The sequence below is a fragment of the Lacerta agilis genome, chromosome 15 (genome assembly GCF_009819535.1).
Source record: "Lacerta agilis isolate rLacAgi1 chromosome 15, rLacAgi1.pri, whole genome shotgun sequence".
In the NCBI taxonomy this organism is placed as follows: domain Eukaryota; kingdom Metazoa; phylum Chordata; class Lepidosauria; order Squamata; family Lacertidae; genus Lacerta; species Lacerta agilis.
This window is the reverse complement of record NC_046326.1, coordinates 17564988-17588202: the sequence shown is the minus strand read 5'-3', so window position 1 is coordinate 17588202 and position 23215 is coordinate 17564988. Positions and strand designations below refer to the sequence as shown.

At 45.0% G+C, this 23215-nt stretch overlaps 1 protein-coding gene across 2 annotated transcripts in view; it reads right to left on the bottom strand.

Annotated features, from left to right (window-relative positions):
• Nucleotides 1-3855: 3855 nt before the first annotated feature.
• The window catches only part of LOC117059816 (G protein-activated inward rectifier potassium channel 4-like), a 29258-nt gene continuing 9898 nt past the window's right edge, over nt 3856-23215 (bottom strand). The window contains exons 2-4 of one of the 2 annotated variants that reach the window (XM_033171664.1): nt 15327-15606; nt 11993-13241; nt 3856-4387 (exon numbers count right to left, since the gene is read on the bottom strand). In XM_033171664.1, coding sequence (XP_033027555.1) covers nt 4029-4387; nt 11993-13241; nt 15327-15545 — 1827 coding nt within the window. In that variant the 5' untranslated portion in view covers nt 15546-15606 and the 3' untranslated portion in view covers nt 3856-4028. Of the gene's footprint in view, nt 4388-11992; nt 13242-14315; nt 14323-15326; nt 15607-23215 lie in introns of those variants that run through there. The other variant, XM_033171665.1, reaches the window with a different exon arrangement.

Genomic DNA, 23215 nt, shown 5'->3' with positions numbered 1-23215 from the left:
CTACTGGACAATTTTTTTAATTTTTAAATTTTGTTTTAAGTGTGGATTGTTCAGGGTTGGTAATCTGTTTATGAACGCAGCAATGGCTACAACTCGTCAATAACGGCTTTGGCACACCATATTGAATTCACACATATGTAGAGCCTACACAGTAACATAGGAAAGTTGTCAGTACTATACAAAGTCAGACTATGCGTCCATCTGGGTCAGTATTGCTGGCACAGACTTGAGATCTGCATGCAAGGCAGACGCTCTCCCACTGAGCTATGGCCCTTCCATTGCTCAATAATAGGCTAAATAAGACCACCATATGGAGGCTGCATGCAAGGTTCCTTTGATCTCCCTTTGAAGCTTAGAGTTAATTAACTACCGGTATATTTGAAAAGAGGAATAGCACAGTGTAGCATGTACGTTTTCCATGGGGCAGCTGGTTAAATTATTATTTGTATTTGTATTATTTGTCTTTATTATTAAACACTGTATTAGGTTAAGGTCTGCTTAACTACAATTCCCCCCCCCTTTTGTAATGTACACAATATCTTTTGTTGTTCTTGTTCCATTTTGTTTCCTACATGGGTACTGTCTCTTGTTCTTTTTTGTGTCTTATCGGTACTCTGTACACTTGAAATTTTGTACCTTTTTGTTTTTCAATAAAGAATAAAACTGAAATGCAAACTCTGTAGTAGGTGGGGGAATCTGTGGCCCTTTAGATATTGCTGGACTCTCTCTTTTCCCCAGAAATAATTTTTATTTGATTTTACAAGTATCTATATATATAAAATGCAAGTGTCTCTGCGTCCAGTCCGTGTGTCTCTGGGTTTGCGCTACTGTGCATGTGCCCCAGGGACACAGGGATTGGATGAAGAGAGATCGGGCGCGAGCAGCGTCAGCAGTTCAAGCGGGGTGGTTGAATCCGAACACCCGTGCTGCAGAGGACGAGGGGAGGCCGAGAAGGCAGGCCACGCTGCTGCTCTCGCCGCTGAAAGCCGAGCCTCAAAGACTAGCGGCCCGGGAGCAGCGCAGAGCAGCCCGCCCCTCCCCTCTCTTCTCCACCTCACCGCACACCACCCCCTTGCGATGGACGCCCTCCGACGGCACCCGGCTGTGGCGCCTCACGCTCTTTTCCCTCTCTCTCTCCGTGACAGAAACACCCACCGGCCAGGCGTCGGCGGAGGCGTGGCGCAACCGGCCAACAGTGGCAGACGCCACAGCGGCTCCCCCATCGCCCTCCCGCGTCGCCGCCGATTGAACGGCTGCCGAGCGGCCCGATCCCGGGGCTCTCGCAGCGCTCTAGGCCCAGTGGGAAGCCCCAACAACAAGCGGTGGCGACGGCAGGGCCCTGAGCCCTCCCGCGCCGCCCGCATCCATTTTGGCCGCCGAGCGGCCTGCTCCCGGGCTCCCGCGGCCCGCCAGGCCCAGTGGGAGGCCCCAACGACCAGCGGCGGCGGCAGCCGGGCCCTGAGCCCTCCTGCGCCACCCGCATCCATTTTGGCCGCCGAGCGGCCTGATCCCGGGCTCCCGCGGCCAGCCAGGCCCAGCGGGAGGCCCCAACGACCCGCGGCGGCAGCGGCGGCCGGGCCCTGAGCCCCCCCGTGCCGCCTGCATCCCTTCGGGCCACCAAGCAGCCTGATCCCGGGCTCCCACGGCCCAGCGGGAGGCCCCAACAACAATCAGCTGCGGCGGCGACGGGACCAGCCGGAATAGCCCCTCCCTCCTCCATCTCATCCCTTCTCCGCCTGGTGTTCCTTCTCCTCCTCCCTTCACACGCCCTCGCCCTGCACAGACCCGAGCGCCAAGCGAGCGTCCGGGCTGGCAACTGGCGAGCCCCCCGGTGGGACTATTAGCAGAGCGCGCGCCTGACACCCCTCGCAGCGGCCAAGCAGAGAGGAGCGAGGGCTCCAGCCTCTGAAAAGCAGCCGCCGCGCGGACGCCCTAGCACCGGCCCTGGTGATGCCACCAGCTGGCCTCCTCCGTCCAGACCCCACCGGGCGGCGGCTGCGGCCTCTGGCGCAGCCAGGACCGCCCGGCAGGCAGGCAGGGAGAGACCCGCTCGGCAGCTCCGTCGCCCCGCCCTCAGCGGCAGCAGCGGAGGGAGAATGAGCCGGCCGGTGGGCGAGCACCGGCACACACCCCCTGTCCGCCGAGGCCTCCCACCGCAGCGCCCTCGCGCCTGCCGGCCTGGAGTCCGCGTACAAGAGGCAGGGAGGCAGGCTCCCCCCAGGCCCAGGGAAAAACCCCACTGCTGCCGCCATTGCCTCACAGGCTGGGCCGGCGATCCCTCTGCCTGCCTGCCACATATGTTCTAGCGCCCGTTAACTTAACGGGCTTAAACCACTAGTAAAATTATAAAGATAACACAGCACATATCCACAATTACGAAATTCCAATGAATCTCTGGCCTTCCCACCTTCCCTTCCATGGGTTCTATTATTAAATCTTTTCTACTGCATCCTTTTCAATACTCCTATTTTTTTAAAAAAAAAACAATCAAACAAACTTCATTATCTCCATAATACCCATTACATTAGAAGTGTTATTGCAATCCTGCTAATGTTTTCATCTGTTTACAGTGGTCTCCAAGATAAATTATAACACACACACCCCAATTCCTTATTAAAATTTTGGTCTTCTTGGTTCCTGATCTTTCTGGTCAATTTTGCCATTTCAGATTTGTCCAACAATTTAATTTGCCATTCTTCTCTGGTAAGATGTTGCTGGACTTTCACTCCCATCAGCCCCAGTATGGCCAGTGGTCAATTAATATGGGGGCTGTAGTTCAGCAACATCAGAATGCTAGCATAGGAATAGCCACCCCTGTTCTGTAGACAGGAAGGCATTTGCTGTACAAGTTAATGTGAGATTGAGATTAAATAAAGAGATACAGACACAGCCCATGTAAACTTTATCATTATTGCAGGACAGGCTCTTCTCCCCAAATTACCTTCTTTCCCTCACCTCTCCCACACCGTTTCACTCTAAATATCTAGGGGAAAGTCCCACTCACACCCACAATGCTTTCAACATTTCCAGATCATGTCTTTAGTTGATATTTGCCTCACAGCACTCATCTGGCAAAGCATGAAGGCACACAATATATCATTGTTCAAAGAATAAACTTTATTCACTTTCCCATTTCCCCTCCCTGTGTCCTTGTTGGAAAATGGTGTGTGGCTTTGTGTAAAAAAAATAATTCCATTTAGCAGCAGCCACAGCAAAAGAGGGACCGTAAGACTGGTGAGTCCAGGAGCTAAAGGCTTCCATTAGGCAAAGAAGGAGAGAAATGGGGCCAGCTAAATGCACGTGGGCAATGCGGGAGGGAGGGATAGGGCAACACATCCACCAAGAAAGAGTTCTGTATGGCACTGTGACAAGATGAGACACTTTCGCATTTGCGCCTGGAGGGAGCTGCAGCTGGGGGTGCTGCCTGCAGCCCAGGCACCTACTGCATGTGGCATAGAAAAGGGGGGAGCCAGAGAACTGGACAGACCCCAGAACACCCAACGCAAAGCTTTTTCCAAAGTGGTTAAACTCAAAGCAAAGAAAGATTCCAGTCAACCTTTGCAAGCTATCCAGCTTTGACGGCAATAGCTATGCCAATAAAAGTAGTCAAAAGGGTTTTTTGGTTTGTTGTTTTCAAAGGGACAGATTCAGCGTTGAACTTCTGCTTGCAGAAACCAGAACCCCCAATCAGACATTGATTCAGGAACACAAAGTCGCTCTTTGTAAGGGATCCGGCCCCAAGAGCTGTCCTGTAGTGCAATTTTATTTCAGGGCATCATCTGAACTCGGCAAACCCAGAGAGAGCTGATGGGAAGAGTCCCCTGAAGTCAACAATGGCTGGACAGGGGACATGTTTGAGGACTTGCTGAAATGCGACAAGCCTTCTTTCCGTACAGCTCCACCCGGGAGTGCAACAACCACAACATGATGTGAACAAAATGACAGATACCCTCCTGCGAATCTGAAGGGCATCGCTTTATTCTTGGTTCCTGCTGGTTGAAAGAGAAGCCCTGAATGCCTGAGGTTGCTTAAACACTGGCCTCTGGGTTTTTGCATTCACTGCTTCTCTCCTCTTCTGTGATGTTGGAGAAGCCCAGCTTGGAGAGGCCTTCCTCACTGGGACCATCATTGTTGAGGTCTGCCGACAGACAGGGGTGCAGCAGATGGTCCCAGTACAAGCTGAGAGTCGACTGGTCCTGGTTTTCCATCTCCCGCTGTTCATACATCTCTCGTGCACTAGTCACTGGTGTCTGGACTTCGAAGGTCTTCTCAAAGCGGGTGTAATCTACACGGAAGGCGCCTTTCTCCAACGTCATGCAGGGCTCAAAGCGGTGGCCCCACAGGATCTCGTCCTCCACGTAGGAGGTCCGGGCTTGACACGTCATTCCTGGGGGGAAAGGAATGTCAATGGGCAGTAGGAAATGTGGAAGACACCATACAGTCCTATTGGGTTCAATGGGACTTACTCCTGGGGAAGCATGTATAGCATCGCAGATTAAGTTATACATCTAAGTTATGTTGTTTGCAGGGAAAAAAAGTGGAGAGCAAAGAGTGGAAATTGAAACATTGGCATTGTCTGAATTTGACAAACCCCATATTTTTTGTGTAGGGATTGCCATATGAGTTGTTTTACTTTAAGGGGGGGCAAGAGGGAGAGTGTGTGGTTCAAGTAGAAAAAGGAGGGGGACAAGGGCCCTCGGAAACCTGTAACTGGCTTTGTGACATAGAGTGTTGCATGAAATGAGGGCTTTGGGGTTGTTTCTGTAAGACACATGTGCCCAACTACAGTCATACCTTGGTTCTCAAACTTAATCCATTCCGGAAGTCCGTTTGACTCCCAAAACCGTTCAAAAACCAAGGCACGGCTTCCGATTGGCTGCAGGAGCTTCCTGCACTCAAGCAGAAGCTGCGCCGGATGTTCGGCTTTCAAAAAACGTTCGAAAACAGGAACACTTACTTCCGGGTTTTCTGAGTTCCGGAGCCGATTTGTTCATCAACTAAGCTGTTCGAGATCCAAGGTATGATTGTATCTTGAACTTCCCACATTTAGGAACGTGAGATACAGCTCTCTTAATTCATCATATCATTGGTCCATCCAGCTCAATACTGTCCACTGTGACTGGCAAAGGGCCTCTGTAATTTCGAACAGATCTCCCAGCCCTATCGAGATTTTGGAGACTGAACATGAGACCTCCCTCTCTCTCCTGTACAACCATGAACCCGACCCACCAAAGTTAACAAGCTGCCTCATGTTGACAGGACAGCTTATCCCAGGAAATAAGGAGCTGAGTCAAGACACCTGACCTTGCCAGGCATCTATCGCTCTCAGGGTGATCAAGTGCTGTGCTGCAGCGGGCAAAACCTGCCAGGAACTGACCTCAGGCATTTCTACATTTCTGTCTTTGAAGTTTGTGTTACAGACAGTGCTTTTCTTCTAGAAAAAAAAGTTGCCAGTATTATGTACCCTTGAGTACACCCCCCCCCCGGAGGGGGAAGTACTGGTTACAACTACAACTTTTAAAATGTTGATGCCCGTTTTGTTTCAGTCTGTGCTACTTTTACTTTTTATTTTATTTTTACTCTGTTATGCTCATCTGTATGTGTTCAATGTGCATCTTATCTTGTTTTTTTATGATGCTCATTGACTGTAATAAATATTGGATTGGATTTGACTCTTCCATAGGAAGTGGCCTTATACCAGGTCAAACTCTTTGCTCATTTTGCCCATTCTGGTTTTCAATGGTTGTCCAGGGTCTCGAGTGATGGCGAAGGGGATTCTTTCCCATCACTTGACCCCTTTAACCAGAGATGCTGGGGATTGAACTCAGGACCTTCTGCATGCAAAGAGAGTGAGGCCCTAACAACATTTTCCACTGTGCCTTCGGTCCACCTAGATCAGTATTTTCTGACTGGTACCTGTCCTCCAGGATCCCTAGGAGAGGATCCTTCCCATCTATTATCCGATCCTTTTCACTGGCCACACCAGGAATTGAAACTGGGGCTTTCTGCAGGCAAAGCATCTGCTCTGCCTCTCAGCTGTGATCACTTCACTCACTTCTACTTGTTTTGACCTCCAATTTGCTTTTTGAACAGAGGCTAAGTGGTTGTCATATCAGGATATCCAATTGCGCAAACAAGCTACTAGTCACCAGGAATATCGGCTTCATAGAATCAGAACTGGGAGGAATCTCATTCTGTGCTAGGGCTGTAGAAAGGCAGTGATATCTGTCATATCCCGTGTTTATTCCAATCCACTCCTGCTTTCGTTCCATCACAGTATGAGCTTCTGCTAAAACCTACATTGTTTGTCTCACTATCTGCTGTGACTAAGACCAATTTCGGTGCACTTCAATGGAAGGGGAATGCCAAAAACAATTCAGAAAACAACAAATTTGTGTAACATTCATAGACTAAAATAATAATAATAATAATAATAATCACAGTAGTGAATACTGCTCATATTTGCGTGCTTTCCCTTTCTCATGTTGGTCAAATGTGCAAATAGTGGCAATTTCTGCTCCCATTTCTGTTAGTGATTGAATTATCTGACCTTATTATGTGCACGTATTATTGGGGGAGAAGGGTAGGGGACCCTCTTAAGGGGGAAACCAGTCCCACCCCGACTCTCCCCAATTTTAGCCTGTAATGTTCTACACACAGTAACCAGAAGCAGCGTGCTTTAAATGCATGGGACGTAAGCCAGTGTACAAAATTCACAAAACTGTCACAGTTCATTTTCTGACTTCACGGGACAGTATTTATACGTGAACAGAATTTGAGCACCAGAGCAAAGGATTTTGGGGCTCAGATGCTAGCCTGAGAAAGCAGCCCCATTTATCAGCCGTGCTGCCCAAGTTGCGGCATTCCCTCCCCCAGCAAGGAGACCTACCACACTCTAAACTCTTAAATTACACCAGGAAACAGGTGAAGACACTTCAGGCAGGCTTGAAGAGGGGATGATATGAAAAGAGCTTTTGCTGGAATATGGCCAGCTCTTTAATAATCTCTTTTATGTGGATTCAAGTTGTTATTTTTAACCCCCATTAGATGCTTTCAGTTGTTCATGTTGGTGGTTTTTAGTTTTGTATTTTTTTAAGCAGGGAATTAAATAATACTTTTTTTAAAAAAGAAATTGTCCAAGCAGCTGCTCCCTCTTCCAACAATTTGGCCGATATGTGGGAAAGGGCACTTCTAGGATTTTGCTATTTTTTGAGGTGGGATTCAGTTAAAGGTAAAGGTAAAGGGACCCCTGACCATTAGGTCCAGTCGCGGATGACTCTGGGGTTGCAGCGCTCATCTCGCTTTACTGGCCGAGGGAGCCGGCGTACAGCTTCCGGGTCCTGTGGCCAGCATGACTAAGCTGCTTCTGGCGAACCAGAGCAGTGCACGGAAACGCCAGAGCAGTAACTATTTATCTACTTGCACTTTGACATGCTTTCGAACTGCTAGGTGGGCAGGAGCAGGGACTGAGCAACGGGAGCTCACCCCGTCGCGGGGATTCAAACCACCTACCTTCTGATCAGCAAGCCCTAGGCTCTGTGGTTTAACCCACAGCACCACCCGCATCCCAGACCAGCAAATTCAGGCTTTGTAATTAAAATAGTTCTGGAGTTTTTGCACAACAAACTCACTTCCCCTGCCCCAGCAGACATTTTGTGATCTTTGGGGATCACAGTTGCTTGATGCAGTACTTTATAACCTCCCCACGAACAAATCAGAATGAATGCTCAATAAGTGGTCGATGTCATCTCACCTCCCCACAAACTTTGTGCAAACAAATCATGTTGAGTGCTTACCGGTAATAAGCAGGCCCTCTGGAAATGACAAGACAGAGAGGAATGACCACTAGATGGCACAGGGCACAGCCACCCTGCATTGCAAATAATTTTGTTTTGTTTTGTTTTGTTTTGTTTTGATTCGATTTGATTTGTTCCTGTGGTGTTTATTCTGTGTGCATTTAATTAGGGTTGCCATACATTCAGAATTTCCCGGATATGTCCAGGATTTGGATGCTGAAAATAGCATCCAAAATTTTCAGAAATCAGTCAATATGTCCAGGAAAATCCAGGCATATTGAAGCTCATATCAGAAGTGTTCATTTTTTTGGCCAATTTCCTTAAAAATACAGTGGTACCTTGGTTCTCGGATGGCTTGGCTCCCGAACAAATCAGCTCCCAAACGCCGCAAACCCGGAAGTAAGTGTTCCGGTTTGCGAATGTTTTTCGGAAACCGAAAGTCCAACGCAGCTTCTGCTTGAGTGGAGGAAGCTACTGCAGCCAATTGGAAGCTGCGCCTTGGTTTTCAAATGGTTTCAGGAGTTGAATGGACCCCCGGAAAGGATTAAGTTCGAGAACCAAGATACCACTGTAGGTGCAAACTTTTGTGTCTGGATTTTCACTTTTTTAAATATGGCAACCCTAATTTAATATATGTTCACATTTTTTTCACTTGAGAGTGCGGATTCCACTTTAAAAACAAACAAACAAAAAATCCCAACTGATATGCTCAGAGACAGCAGTGCTTATACATGCATTTGCACACAGAAATTATTGGCTGAATTAAATATGCTAGTGTGTTGTGTTTTTAAGCAGGGAATTAAATAATACTTTTTTTAAAAAAGAAATTGTCCAAGCAGCTGCTCCCTCTTCCAACAATTTGGCCGATATGTGGGAAAGGGCACTTCTAGGATTTTGCTATTTTTTGAGGTGGGATTCAGTTAAAGGTAAAGGTAAAGGGACCCCTGACCATTAGGTCCAGTCGCGGATGACTCTGGGGTTGCAGCGCTCATCTCGCTTTACTGGCCGAGGGAGCCGGCGTACAGCTTCCGGGTCCTGTGGCCAGCATGACTAAGCTGCTTCTGGCGAACCAGAGCAGTGCACGGAAACGCCAGAGCAGTAACTATTTATCTACTTGCACTTTGACATGCTTTCGAACTGCTAGGTGGGCAGGAGCAGGGACTGAGCAACGGGAGCTCACCCCGTCGCGGGGATTCAAACCGCCTACCTTCTGATCAGCAAGCCCTAGGCTCTGTGGTTTAACCCACAGCACCACCCGCATCCCAGACCAGCAAATTCAGGCTTTGTAATTAAAATAGTTCTGGAGTTTTTGCACAACAAACTCACTTCCCCTGCCCCAGCAGACATTTTGTGATCTTTGGGGATCACAGTTGCTTGATGCAGTACTTTATAACCTCCCCACGAACAAATCAGAATGAATGCTCAATAAGTGGTCGATGTCATCTCACCTCCCCACAAACTTTGTGCAAACAAATCATGTTGAGTGCTTACCGGTAATAAGCAGGCCCTCTGGAAATGACAAGACAGAGAGGAATGACCACTAGATGGCACAGGGCACAGCCACCCTGCATTGCAAATAATTTTGTTTTGTTTTGTTTTGTTTTGTTTTGATTCGATTTGATTTGTTCCTGTGGTGTTTATTCTGTGTGCATTTAATTAGGGTTGCCATACATTCAGAATTTCCCGGATATGTCCAGGATTTGGATGCTGAAAATAGCATCCAAAATTTTCAGAAATCAGTCAATATGTCCAGGAAAATCCAGGCATATTGAAGCTCATATCAGAAGTGTTCATTTTTTTGGCCAATTTCCTTAAAAATACAGTGGTACCTTGGTTCTCGGATGGCTTGGCTCCCGAACAAATCAGCTCCCAAACGCCGCAAACCCGGAAGTAAGTGTTCCGGTTTGCGAATGTTTTTCGGAAACCGAAAGTCCAACGCAGCTTCTGCTTGAGTGGAGGAAGCTACTGCAGCCAATTGGAAGCTGCGCCTTGGTTTTCAAATGGTTTCAGGAGTTGAATGGACCCCCGGAAAGGATTAAGTTCGAGAACCAAGATACCACTGTAGGTGCAAACTTTTGTGTCTGGATTTTCACTTTTTTAAATATGGCAACCCTAATTTAATATATGTTCACATTTTTTTCACTTGAGAGTGCGGATTCCACTTTAAAAACAAACAAACAAAAAATCCCAACTGATATGCTCAGAGACAGCAGTGCTTATACATGCATTTGCACACAGAAATTATTGGCTGAATTAAATATGCTAGTGTGTTGTGTTGCATAGTGCTTCCTCCCCCCCCCCCCGGCAAATAAATGTTACTTCTGTTTAACAGCAATTCCTTTGTTCTTGAATTGCTTATAAACTACTCTGATTATGTCTCTCAGCTTGGTTACTTGAGCACAAAGTGGTGGTGCTCACGTTTAAATTCCTCCATGTTGTTGTACCCGGTGACTTGAAGGAGGAAGTACACCCACATCAACCTGCCCAAAGACTGATTTTCTTCTGAATTGCTCCTCTGGAAACTCCAGCCATACGACTTAAATTGGCTGGAAACTGCATCTTATCTTGTTTTTTTATGATGCTCATTGACTGTAATAAATATTGGATTGGATTTGTAATAAATATTGGATTGGAGAAGGGGACAACAGAGGACGAGATGGTTGGACAGTGTTCTCGAAGCTACCAACGTGAGTATGACCAAACTGCGGGAGGCAGTGGAAGACAGGAGTACCTGGCGTGCTCTGGTCTATGGGGTCACAAAGAGTCAGACACGACTAAAAGACTAAACAACAACAAGGAATTTGTTCATCCCCCCCCCTCAAAATATAGTCCAGCTCCCCACAAGGTCTGAGGGACAGTGAACCGGCCCCCTGCTGAAAAAAAATGCTGACCCCCCTGGCATAAACCTTCTCAATGCTCCTCAGTGGGGAGTTCATTGCATCCCGTAGTGTCACACAATCCTGTGTCTGCCTACTTGAAAGGCAGAACGGGAGCAATCTGGGAGTGTGCCCCTGCCATGGACGAGCCTTCGTTACTGGCATGATTTGTGGAAGGTTCTTCCTCAATCTGGATAATTGGCTTTAATCAAGAGGTGCTCTCGAAGCCTCATATGCTAATAAGCTGCAATCAGTCAGCCACCGAAAGAACCGGGGCTGGTTTTCTGAAAGTATTTGAATGTTTTCTGAAGCTTGAGATCCCTTACAACAGCCTGAAAGGAAGGGGGGGAGGAGCTTTGTGCTTTCTTGCGGTTTTTTAATTGTATTTCTTTTCCTTGTCCTCTGCTACAATGAAGAGACGTGTGCAGTTGCTAATTTGTTTGACACTTCGAAAAAGAGGGAGGGAGGCTTTTGATTTATGTTCTACAAAGAATTTAATAAGGTTTTGCTATGCCTCCCCCCACCCCCAACCGAAGGTGAAAGGACTTTAATTATGATACTGCTGGACAGTGGTGTCGTTGGAGGAATGCAACGGGGGGAAAGAGAAAAACGATCCGCAGCTGGATAAATGCTGAAATGAGGTTGAATCTTAGGAAAGACGTTGCTATGTACTGTGTGCCGAGAAAGAACTCCAGGGGGGAATTTCATGGCGGATGTCTGGAAAGTTCACTCTATGAGATATCTATGGCTACAGTTTGCATGTCAGCTTGATAACAGTGGAATGATATGGAATGTGACCTTGTGCCACTCAGATAAACACTGCAAATGATTGAACGACGAGAGAAAGAACTGAACTCTTTCAACACTCCAGGTCTGGAATAAAATTGTATGTGAAGGGCTACACACTTGAAATGGATTATAAATTTACAAGATGAAACTGAGGTGCTGTTTTGTAAGGTGAAAAAGCAGGTTTGATGGCAAGTAAAGGATGTCAACTGGAGACTAAAGAAGAAATGAAGCAGCTATGGGGGGAATCTTGGACATATGATTGCAACGAGAGCAGGGAACTTGATTTTAAGAAATTGTATTAAAGTAATTTGGTTTGATCTGTAATAATTTGGAAAATCAGTAAAAAAAAAAATATAAAAAAGAAGAAGAAAAGAAAGAAGAAGTGAGGTAGGGCCAGCAGCCAGAGCTGCACCACGGAGTGAAAACTGGGTCATTTCTCCAAAGCTCACTCATGTTGAGTTTGTAGGGTCACCCAAACAGGTCTCCAGAATGTGTTCCCTTCTTTGATGTTCTACTCTACAGTGCACCCACCTGTGGCTTCCACAATGCCTTCAAGGATGATGATGATTTCAAACTGTTCCTTCTTCAATGTGTCCGCGGACATCTCCCAGAAGGGGCTGACCTCATTGATGACATGACAAATGATCTGTGGCTCCACCAGGAACAGTCGGTCCTCCCCCGTGTCATAGCCCAGGTTCAGTTCTGACTGCTCCAGTGGGATAAACTCCCCCTCCTTTGTTTGCCTGGACTTGATTAGCTTGGCTCTTATTTTTGCATCTACCATGTGACTATCCCGGAGATCTCCGATGCGGAACATGAGGCAGAGCTTCTCATCCCGGTGGGAGATAACACACTTCTTGCTGAAAATTAAGGTCTGGGCACGCTTCTTGGGTCTGGAGATCTTGACAAACATGCAGCCCACCATGAGGGCATCAATCATAGAACCAATGATGGACTGGGCCATTAGCAAGATGACCCCCTCTGAGCAATTGGCCGTCACAATCCGAGATCCGTAGCCAATTGTCCGCTGACTTTCTACAGAGAACAGTAAGGCAGAGATGAAGTTATCAATGTTCTCGATGCAAGCCTTCCACTCGGGGTCACCTATGTGGTTGACATCATCTCGGACCCAGGCATCAAAGTAATACATGATGCCAAAGACCACCCAGGTGATGATGTAGCACATGCTGAAGACAAAGAGGAACCAGCGGTACTTGAGATCCACAATGGTGGTAAAGATGTCTGAGAGGAACCTCTTCTTTTCCTGAATGTTGCCCAGGTTCACCTGGCACTTGCCCACCTTGGTGACGTAGCGCTGCCGCTGCTGCTTGTTACCCCAGCCAAACTGCCGGTCATCGTCTATGAGTTTACAGCGCCGACTCTGCCCTTTGTCCGAGGAGGGCACGGAAATGATGCTACGGGTTGGGGTTTTGTTCCGTGACGAGTTGATGATGTTGGGCGCACTGAAAGCGTGCTGGGGATAAAGCCGGGCATTGAGGTCCCGCAACAGAGAAGGTGGTGGCGGGTCAGTCCTGGAGGACCGGTGGTATCTGGGCAACTCATCTGTATCGATTGAGACTCTGGGACGATGCTTGGTAGGCACAACCTGCTCCGCGGTGCTGAGCCTCCGCTGGAGAAGGACTGTCCTGTCATTGGGGATGTTTGAGCTGCAGGGTACCGACACGTAGTTGCATGTCAGGGCACTTTTCTTGGTGGCGGCAGTTTCCGTTTGCTGGTGGCTCCTGTCTAAAGGACCCATCGAAACAGCTATCATTTCAGGCTGGAAAAGAAAACAAACCTATTAAGCTCTCCATCTCTGTTTTCCAAAATATTGAGTTGTTAGTGAAGGCTTGATCATGGAAGCTCTTCACTGAAGCACAACCCCATATCTCAAGCTGAAGGACAAAGATAATGCAAAGATAAGGATAGAAACTTGGAAGCTGTCTTATATCAAGTTTGTCCCTTGGTCCATCTAGCTCAGCATTGCCAACAATGGCTGGCAGTGGCTTTCTAGGGTTTCAGGCAGAGGACATTCCCAGTCCTACCTGAAGATCAAACTTGGGATGGTCTGCTGGCAAAGCACACACTCGTACCACTGAGCTGCAGCCCTTCCCCTAACAGTATTTTGGTTGGCAAGGATGTATTTCTCACATTGCTACTTTTCTAGAAAAAGAGGTGCTGGAACTCAACATGGATGCCTCCCTTGTTCTCTTACAATGGCAATGGCACCTACCAGAGAGGTAATGGAACTGAATTCATTTCATTCATTCATTCATTCATTCATTCATTCATTCATTAAATTTGTATCCCAGGATGGCAAACAACATGAGATAAAGCATCTTAAGAACAATTCCTGTGCAGATTTTGACTGGGGGGAAATATCTGAAAAAGTTTGTTGGAAGAGGAGGATCTTCAGTAGGTGCCAAAAAGACATCAGAGACAGCACATCTCTGATGTTCAGATGGAATTGCTCTATCCAAGTTTTGTTCAAGGTAAGACAATTCACTCAAACTTAAGAGAAGGAAGCAGTAGTCAAGCATTTATTGTTGAACTCAGGGGTGGTCCACCTTTTAAAGTCAGGGGCCTGTATTCTCCTGTCCCCAGCCAACCCTCCAGGGCCCACATGCCCACATACTTAAAAAAAAATTTGGGGGGGACAAAGTAATAATCATAAATAAATAAGAATAAAAATGTGCACCCCACCACTGAGACCATTCCATTGTAACTATCCAACCTCCCAAAATTTCAACACCTCTTGTGATGGTTTGACCCCTTTCTGTTTTAACAGTACAAATGCTACAAACACCCTCCATATCTCCTCAAAATCATTTCTCCTGCATATTCTCCATCTTACCTTAATGGCACACAATCATTTATCATTAGTAGCTATATCCCACACCTCTTTGTACCATTCTCCCATTTTGTATTCTGCTTGCCCCTTCCACTTCCTAGCTATCATAATTTGTGCAGCTGTCAATAAATTTGTGAGCAAGTGCTTCATAGCGTGCAAACTTTCAGGGGTGTAGCAAGGGGGGTGGGCTGACCCGGGTTCCATAATGGAGGGGGTGACAAATTATCAAGGAACAATTTTTTTTTTGGAAAAAAAAATGAAAAATGTTTTTGAATTTTTTTTAAAATGCCTGCTCTGAAGGTCTTATCTTACTATACTAGGGATCATATAGCTATATATGAAATTTCATGCATATCAGTTAATATCTTGACCCTCCTCCACCAAAATAGCTGTTCACTTGGCTGTTTTCCTATGTCATGAAGGCTGAAATTTCAGTTCAGAGAACACTTACTGTTCCCAACCCTAACCCTGTGGAAAGCCATCTAATTAGACTTTAATTTGATTTTGAGATGTTTTTAGGAGGTAATTAAATTATTGTTTGATTTTATACCAATGTTATGTATCTGATGTTAGCCACTCTGAGCCCGACTTTGGCCGGGGAGGGTGGGATATAAATAAAAGTTTTTATTATTATTACTTGTTATTATTTCTTTGTAAGAAAATATGAAATAACGTAAAACCATTTTTGCAGGGGGGGAGAATCAATGGGGGGGGGTTGACAAGAAATTTTCCACACCGGGTACCACCTGACCTTCCCATGCCTGGGAGAGGGGGGTGACAAAAAAGTTTTGCCCCAGGTACCAATTTACCTTGCTACGCCCCTGCGAACCTTCCACCCCATTGGTAATTGATGCCCCCATCCTTGTATATACACAAGCAGGCTTCCCCCTGAAGAATTCTGGAAACTAGTTTGTTAAGGGAGAGTTGTGAGGAGACCCTCTGCTCCCCTCGGAGAGGTGCAATTCCCAGAGTGTTTCAGCCAGCAAGGGAGCTCTGGGTCCCCCACCCACGTACCTTCTGAGGAAAGGTCCCATATTGGCTTGTTTCTGTGGGGGGCCGAGGCAGGTAAGCCAACATGTGCTTGGCAATTGGAGCCTTCGCTGGGGGGATGGAGTTTCTGCGGCTTCGCGACTCTTCAGACTTCAGCCTCCAGTCGCCAGTGTTGTTGCGAACACAGAGCCCGTTGTCTGGCTGCAACTCCATGTTGCTGCTAGCCAGGGGCAAAACCATCATTTGTTTCAGGCCAAGGTGGGGGGCCTAACCCAGGGCCTTACGCTTCCTCCGGTGAAGGATCCTTCCATAGAAAAAGAGAGAGAGAGAGAGCAAAGTCAGAAGGAAGAAAATAAAAGGAGAAATCTAGAGGAGAAAACAAGAGAAAGGGGAAAGAAAGAAAACCAAAGAAAGATGGAGTAAAACGAAAGAACTTTCTGCTATCAGCAACTACATATAGTATTCTTTAAGGTCCAACCATTCTATCTTCTATTAAGCAGTATTTTTTTCAATCGTCAAATCCAGATATTACAAGCTCATTTTCTCTTTCGCACCAAAAGTCCATAAGAAATTTCCAATTTTAGATGAAGTAGGTGTTTTAGTATATTATTAAAAATATACTTTGTAATGGGTATGTAATTCTGTATATCTTTGAATAAGTATCAATAAATCAAATTTTTAAAGAAAGAAAGAGAGAGAAAGAAAGAGAAAGAGCAGGTTAAATCCCTGGATAATCTCTCTCAAAGTCATTTCATGTATACAGTGGGGTAGGAAAAAGAATTAACATCTGGCAACCTATGTGCCCTTTTGGTTTCAGATAGCACCTGGCTAGATGAATCTAAAAAGTCTGGGACACAAAATTTCGCTGCCCCCTACCAGCTATGGTGGCTTATTTACCAGAAGTAATGTATTTAGCGCTAACTCTGGAAGTGTATACTTGATTCTGACCAAACTAAGCCTCCTAGAGTAAATATGCATCAGGAAGATTAGTTTGCTCAGAATCAAGTAGACACTTCCAGAGTTAATGCTAAATACATTATTTCTGGTATACGAGCCACCATAGCTGCTAGAGGGCCATGGAAATCTGTGTGCCAGGCTTTTTAGACTCTTCTATCCATGTACTATTTGAAACCAAAGGGGTGCATAGGTTGCCAGATGTGAAATATATTGACATTCTTTTCAGCTCTCCAACCCCACCAATAGGGAAGGGTCACAGCTCAGTGGAAGAGCACTGGTTTTGCATGCAAAAGGCACAATGTTCAATCGTCGGCATCAGCAGGCAGTGTTGGGAATGTCCCCCATTTGAGGAGAAGGTGTCACAGGAATGGAAGAAAATTAAAGATTATCTAGTAAATAGTGCAAAATTGAATATTTGAGCAGAATTAGTTAGTAGAATTGGCTTTAGCTTGCTAATGTTAGATAAAATTGTTTAGAAGAAGTTTTGTTGTGAATGATTTAACTGTTTAAGAACATCTTAAGATATTGAGTTTAAGTGATGATTTATACTTGATTAATTAAATCTAAAGATCATTAAGAGATTTGGTAAATGCTGTTGGAAAAAGATATAAAGTTACCCAAAATTTATAAGGTTTTTGAATGCAGTGGAGGGAACGGGGGAAGTCCCCACACAGAGAAGATAGAAACAAGAAGGGTATAAAGATAAGTGTATGTTTAGGTATGTATATGTTTTTCTTACGTTTATTGTTATTGTTATTGTTGTTGAATTTGTTTATTGTTTATCGTATATTGTGCTTTTTTATTGTGTATATGTAGTGGTTTTTTTTGTCTTATTGGAAAAGAATAAAAATTTTAATAAAAAAAAAGAAACCCTGGACAGCCACTGGTACTGGACAGTACTGAGCTAGGTGATGGACCCATGGTCTGACTCAGTATAAAGCAGCTCCCTATGTTCATTCTTATGGGTGACGCAGGTGGCGCTGTGGTCTAAACCACTGAGTCTCTTGGGCCCGCCAATCAGAATGTCGGCGGTTCAAATCTGTGTGACAGTGGTGAGCTCCCATTGCTCTGTCCCAGCTCCTGCCAACTTAGCAGATCGAAAGCACACCAGTGCAAGTAGATAAATAGGTACCACTGCAACGGGAAAATAAATGGCATTTCCGAGCACTCTGGCTTCCATAACGGTGTCCCATTGCACCAGAAACGGTTTAGTTGTGCTGGCCAGATGACTCGGAAAGCTGTCTGTAGACAAATGCTGGCTCCCTTTGTCGGAAAGTGATATGAGCACCACAACCCCATAGTTGCCTTTGACTGGACTTAACCATCCAGGGGTCCTTTACCTTTTACCGTACCTGTGAGGGACAATCTATCCACCTGTGTCTTTGGCCCAATATACCTGAAGGAGCGTCTCTACCCCCACTGTTCCGCTCAGACACTGAGGTCCAGCTCTGAGGGTCTTCTGGTGGTTCCCTCACTGCGAGAAGTGAGGTTACAAGGAACAGGGCAGAGGGACTTCTTGGAGTGGTAATGAATCAGATCTAAGTTAAGGGGTGTTCAGAAACCCACTGTGTTTTAGGAGTTAATGGGCACCCCAGTTTGAGTGGCAGATAACCCTTGGGAGGTGGGACCTTCCGCTCTTTAAAAGGAGGGAGCAGCCGTTAGTGTAAGGAGGGTGGTGACTGGAAGAAGGAGGGCGTGGGGCCAGGTTAGGTTAGGATCGTTGAAGATGTGTATATGTTGCTGAAAGAAAGAGTTTACACTGTTATGAAACTAAGCTTATGAACCATTACTGAAACCGTTATGTTATGTAAGAAATAAAGACCTCTTATTGTTGAGCTAAGAAAATATCGTCGTTCATTTGGTCCAGCGAGTTATATAGGCTCTTGAGGAGGTGAACTCAGGGAAAGGACAAAACTAACCTGAAGGGTAACAGTTTGTGTCTTGGAGTTCCCTCAGGAGGGGCTAGCGGGTGGAAACCCTGGTATTGCCACAGAGTTGCTAAGAGGGCTTAGCTAACTGATATAGTGAGGGGATCTAATAAGGAGAGACCCCGATCTGTAGGCAAAGGAGAGGTTAACCCCTGAAGCCCTGAGCAGAGGATATAACCGGCCACGGCCGCTGGGCAGGAAAACTCCCATTACTAAGGGATCCCCAGATTATAGATAAAAGGGGATTGAAATAACAGACGGACCTCAGAGGGACAGGTGGGGTGCATTGTAATTTGACCCAGAACACCTGATTAAAAATTCACTTAGTAATGAGGGGAGAGTCTGAAGTGGAGGTTCGTCGCACGCACACCCTGTGGAACGCCCTCCCATCAGATGTCAAGGAACAACTATCTGACTTTTAGATAATATCCGAAGGCAGCCCTGTTTAGGGAAGTTTTTAATATTTGATATTTTATTCTGTTTTTAATCTGTTGGGAGCCGCCCAGAGTGTCTGGGGAACCCCAGTCGGATGGGCAGGTTATAAATAAGAAATAATAATAATAATAATAATAACAACAACAACCTTCCATACCCAGACCAGTTCAAAACCTCATTCTTCAGAGTATTGTGTAAGCTGCACAGAGGAGATTCCCAGTTACAACATGATTATGAGAGTTGAACCGGCTTCCTGGGTCAGGAAGGGGCTCCTCCCAAGTGAATCCGCAGGAGAAATATGCAAGCTTTCCATTTTTACCCGCCTTTGCTCAGAATACACCTGATTTAGGCTGAGGTCCTCTTAAGCACCAGATCCTATTAGAGTCTGGCAAAGGTCATTTCAAAAGGTTAGCTGGACTGCCCTGTTTGTGAGCTGGCACCAGAGGCCTTTGTCCTCAAAGCAAGAGATATGTCAGTCCCCAAAACATCTTGCCTATCCAAACAGACAATTTCTTAAAGATAGGGGAGGGGGAAAATTAGATTCAGTTTGCAATAAAAAGTGAATTTCCTTAATTCACGCTTTCCAAAACAATTTTCGAACAACAACACAGCCATCTTTTGAAATCTATGCATCTCTGAATTTTGCAATGCGTATAAAATTTTGTACACTAAAGTGTGCCCCAAAGGGCATTTATGAGGGAAAATATTAGGGGAAATTACTTTGCAAAAACATGTATATTAGGAGAAATTTGCACTAAAAGGCTGATGAATTTTCAAGAGGATTAAAAAACACCCACCCACAAATTGACGTTAGAATGTGAGGAATTGAATTTGAGAAACGGGGAGTCACAGATTCACACACCCCTACCTAAATGCTCCGAGGTTTCCTAATCCCAGATTGTTACATTTGGATTATTAAAGCCTCCCATGTTTCACAGATGGAGGTAGCAGGACTGCAGCAGGACCTCGGCGAAAGAGAGGGCTACTCCACACTGCAATCCTGATGAAAATCCTGCTGCCACTGCTTCTAACTGCATTGGGAGGGAAGACTTCATTAAAAGCTTCCTTTTGCTGAGTTAGGCCAATGGTGTATCTTGCTTAGTATTGCCTTTGCCCTAAAGGACATGGGTCACAATATAATGCTGAATAGACTGGGAGAGATTGTGGAAAAAAGGTATGAATTTTACTGCATGTACTGCTCTGAAAGAAAATATGAAGAAAATGATGTATATGTGGTACTTAACACCTATTAAATTAGCCAAGATGCACTATACAGCTGATAATAAATGTTGGAAATGTAAAGAGAAGGAAGGTACCTTTTTCCACATGTGATGGACCTGCCCCAAAGTAAAAGACTTCTGGGAAAAGATTTATAACGAAATGAAAAAGGTGTTGAAAAACACATTTGTTAAAAAACCAGAAGCCTTTTTACTTGGAATTATTGGAGGAGAAATCCCCAAAAAGGACATTACATTCTTTTTGTATGCCACAACAGCTGCTAGACTACTTCTTGCCAAAAACTGTAAGACACATGAGATACCAACCATAGATGCATGGCAAATGAAGATGATGGACTTTATGGAACTTGCTGAACTGACGGGGAGACTGAGCGACCAGACAGAAGATGCGGTGGAAGAAGATTGGAAGAAATTCAAAGCTTATTTGAAAAATATTGCAATATATAGAATTATGGACTCGTAGAGGAGGAGTTATAGGCTTGCAGCATGAAGTTTGATTTTAGTATAGAATTTTTGTTTTTTATGGTGAAGTAATAATATAGGTTAATAATAGCTAAATTGGTAATTATTATCAATATGTTAAGTATGATGATAAACTGCTAAGGATGATTTAACAATGAAAATCAGATGGGAAGGACCGAGGGAAGTCAGCTAACACTGTCAAAGAAAGTTAGAGGAGAAAAAAGAATCTTTTTATGTTTCTTCTTCTTTTTTTCTTTTTTCTTTTTAAGGCTTTTGTATGTTTATTATGTTTTTGTATGTTATATTTTTGTATGCTTGTTTTGAAAAAGAATAAATATTATTGGGGGGGGGATAGCATTGCCTTTGCCCTGGGTGGCAGTAGATCTCCAAGGGTTCAGACAGGAAAGGTTCTCAGTCCAACTTTATGCCTTGCCAGTGTGGTGTAGTGGTTAAGAGCGGTAGACTTGTAATCTGGTGAACCGGGTTTGCGTCTCCGCTCCTCCACATGCAGCTGCTGGGTGACCTTGGGCTAGTCACACTTCTTTGAAGTCTCTCAGCCCCACTCACCTCACAGAGTGTTTGTTGTGGGGGAGGAAGGGAAAGGAGAATGTTAGCCGCTTTGAGACTCCCTAGGGTAGTGATAAAGCGGGATATCAAATCCAAAACTCTTCATTGACTTTGCAGCCTCTGAGCACATGCCACAGTACAACTAACATCCTCTTGCAATCGAGGGCAGAACAACTGGGGTTCTCCCGATGCTAGATTTATGCCCAAGCTAAATAAACTACAGTTTGGAACCTCAGGTTATGCAGGGCCTCTAAATACAAACAAGTTACTAAATTTAAAGTTATTTCATATGCAAATACAGACGTACCTTGGAAGTCGAACGGAATCCATTCCAGAAGTCCGTTCAACTTCCAAAACATTCAGGAACCAAGGCGCACGCAGCTTCCAATTGGCTGCAGGAAGCTCCTTCTGAAGGAGAGTCCACCTGCTTCTGAGGAAATCCATTCCACTGTCAAACAGCTTCTGCTGTCAGAAAGTTATTCCTAATGTTTACTCGGCATCTCCTTTATTTCAGTTTGAATCCTCTGGAGCAGCAGAAAACAGGCTTACTCCATCTTCTACATGAAGATACCTTCGGGTATTGGAAGATGGCCATCCTATCACCTCGCAGCCTTCTCCCATTGCATGAGTGTACCTTATTCCTCGTGCACATGCCCCACTTAGCGCTACATTGAATTCCATCCTAAGAGTGATGATGATGGTGATATATGGCAGGGGTAGCCAACGTGGTGCCCTCCAGTTGTTGATGCACTCCAGCTCCCAGTAATAGGCCCTGATAAATGAGGACAAATGTATTCCACAGTGTCTCCTGATGGTGAATGGACAGGGAAAACCAGGAATTCTAGGACCACAAGGCTAGAATTTAGGGGATATGCATGTTAATGGCAAAATCCAAAATCACTTGTGTACATAGGGTGTGTCCAGCCATGTCTGAAACAGCTATGTTCCCTTTTCTCCATGGGTTCATGTGACAGCAGCTGGGACCAGTCACAGTTCCTCATTCCATGGTTTAGAAATTACATGGACCCTTCAGATATTAAGAAGTACAAAGCAAGCGCTTTAGAGTGCATTTTGAGTCCAAATGAGCTAGAATCAGCAAAGGCTGCCATTTGCATGTTGGTCTTCAGAAGACATCCATGAAGATTTGAAAAAGTGCAGGCTAAGAAAGACAGAGATGCAAGATCTTAGTTTGAAGTGACCTTCAAAACTAGGGATCTGCCACTCGGGCTGGCAAGAGGGATGGATGATATGTCAATTTCATTTTTCCAATCTTAAATTCAGTTCTCCACATTTCTGCAGCAATTTGAGATCCCTTTAAAAACCCCATGAAAATTCATCAGCATTTTAGTGTGAATTTCTCCTAATGAACACATCCTAGCATGCAATGGTGACTAATATATACCTATTTGCAAGCAATTTCCCCCGAAGGCAATGCATTTTTTGTATGTCACTTGCTCCAATATATGCATTTTTTTTTGTACACATTGGCTTGTGTCAGATACTCATTCTATTCAGATTAAACCCATTAAAGTTTTTTTAAAATTTTAAACAAACTTTATTACATATTAAAAATACATGTAGCACATAACTTACATATTACATAATTAATATTACATATTATGAATACAAATTGTACCACAAAAAAGAGAAGGAAAGAAAAGGGAAAGATAAAAGGTTGAAAGGAAGAAAAAGGAAGGAGAGGGGGAGAAAGGTAAAAAGCTACAGGACGGGAAGAAGGAGAAAGGAGGTAAGTAGAAGGTTTCTACAGAGGCCTTCTGATTATAGAAAAAGTTGGTCTTTCAAGATATGACTTCCACTGCTATTACAATGTTTCATATTTCTAATTTCTATATTAGAAATTAATTCTAATTCTATATTCAGATTTTTCATCTGTCATTTTCATGTTATCGCCTTTATGTACATTTTTCCAATTCATCTCCAAACTTATCTATGTCATTCACAATGTTATTCTAAACACAACCAATACCTCTTATTCACTTAAAGTTAATGGACACATCTAAGATACATTCATCTCAATGGACCTACTCTTAGTAGAACTTAGCTGATGCAGCCTAATGTTTGGGTGGAGAATTGCCTTGCAAAATTCAAAGGTTTGCTTTCTTTCAATTCAAGAAGTGCAAACTTGATAGTTTCTTGTTAAATGCAGTGGCGTAGGAAGGGCAGGGCGTAGGGGGCGGGCCACCCCGTGTTCCAGCAGAGGGGGATGACACTCCCCGGCCCCTCCCGCCACTCCCCCACCACCCGGCACCCTGTCCGTGCTTCTTTACAGATGGCTGGGGGAGCCCCACGAGCCGCCGCTCACTCA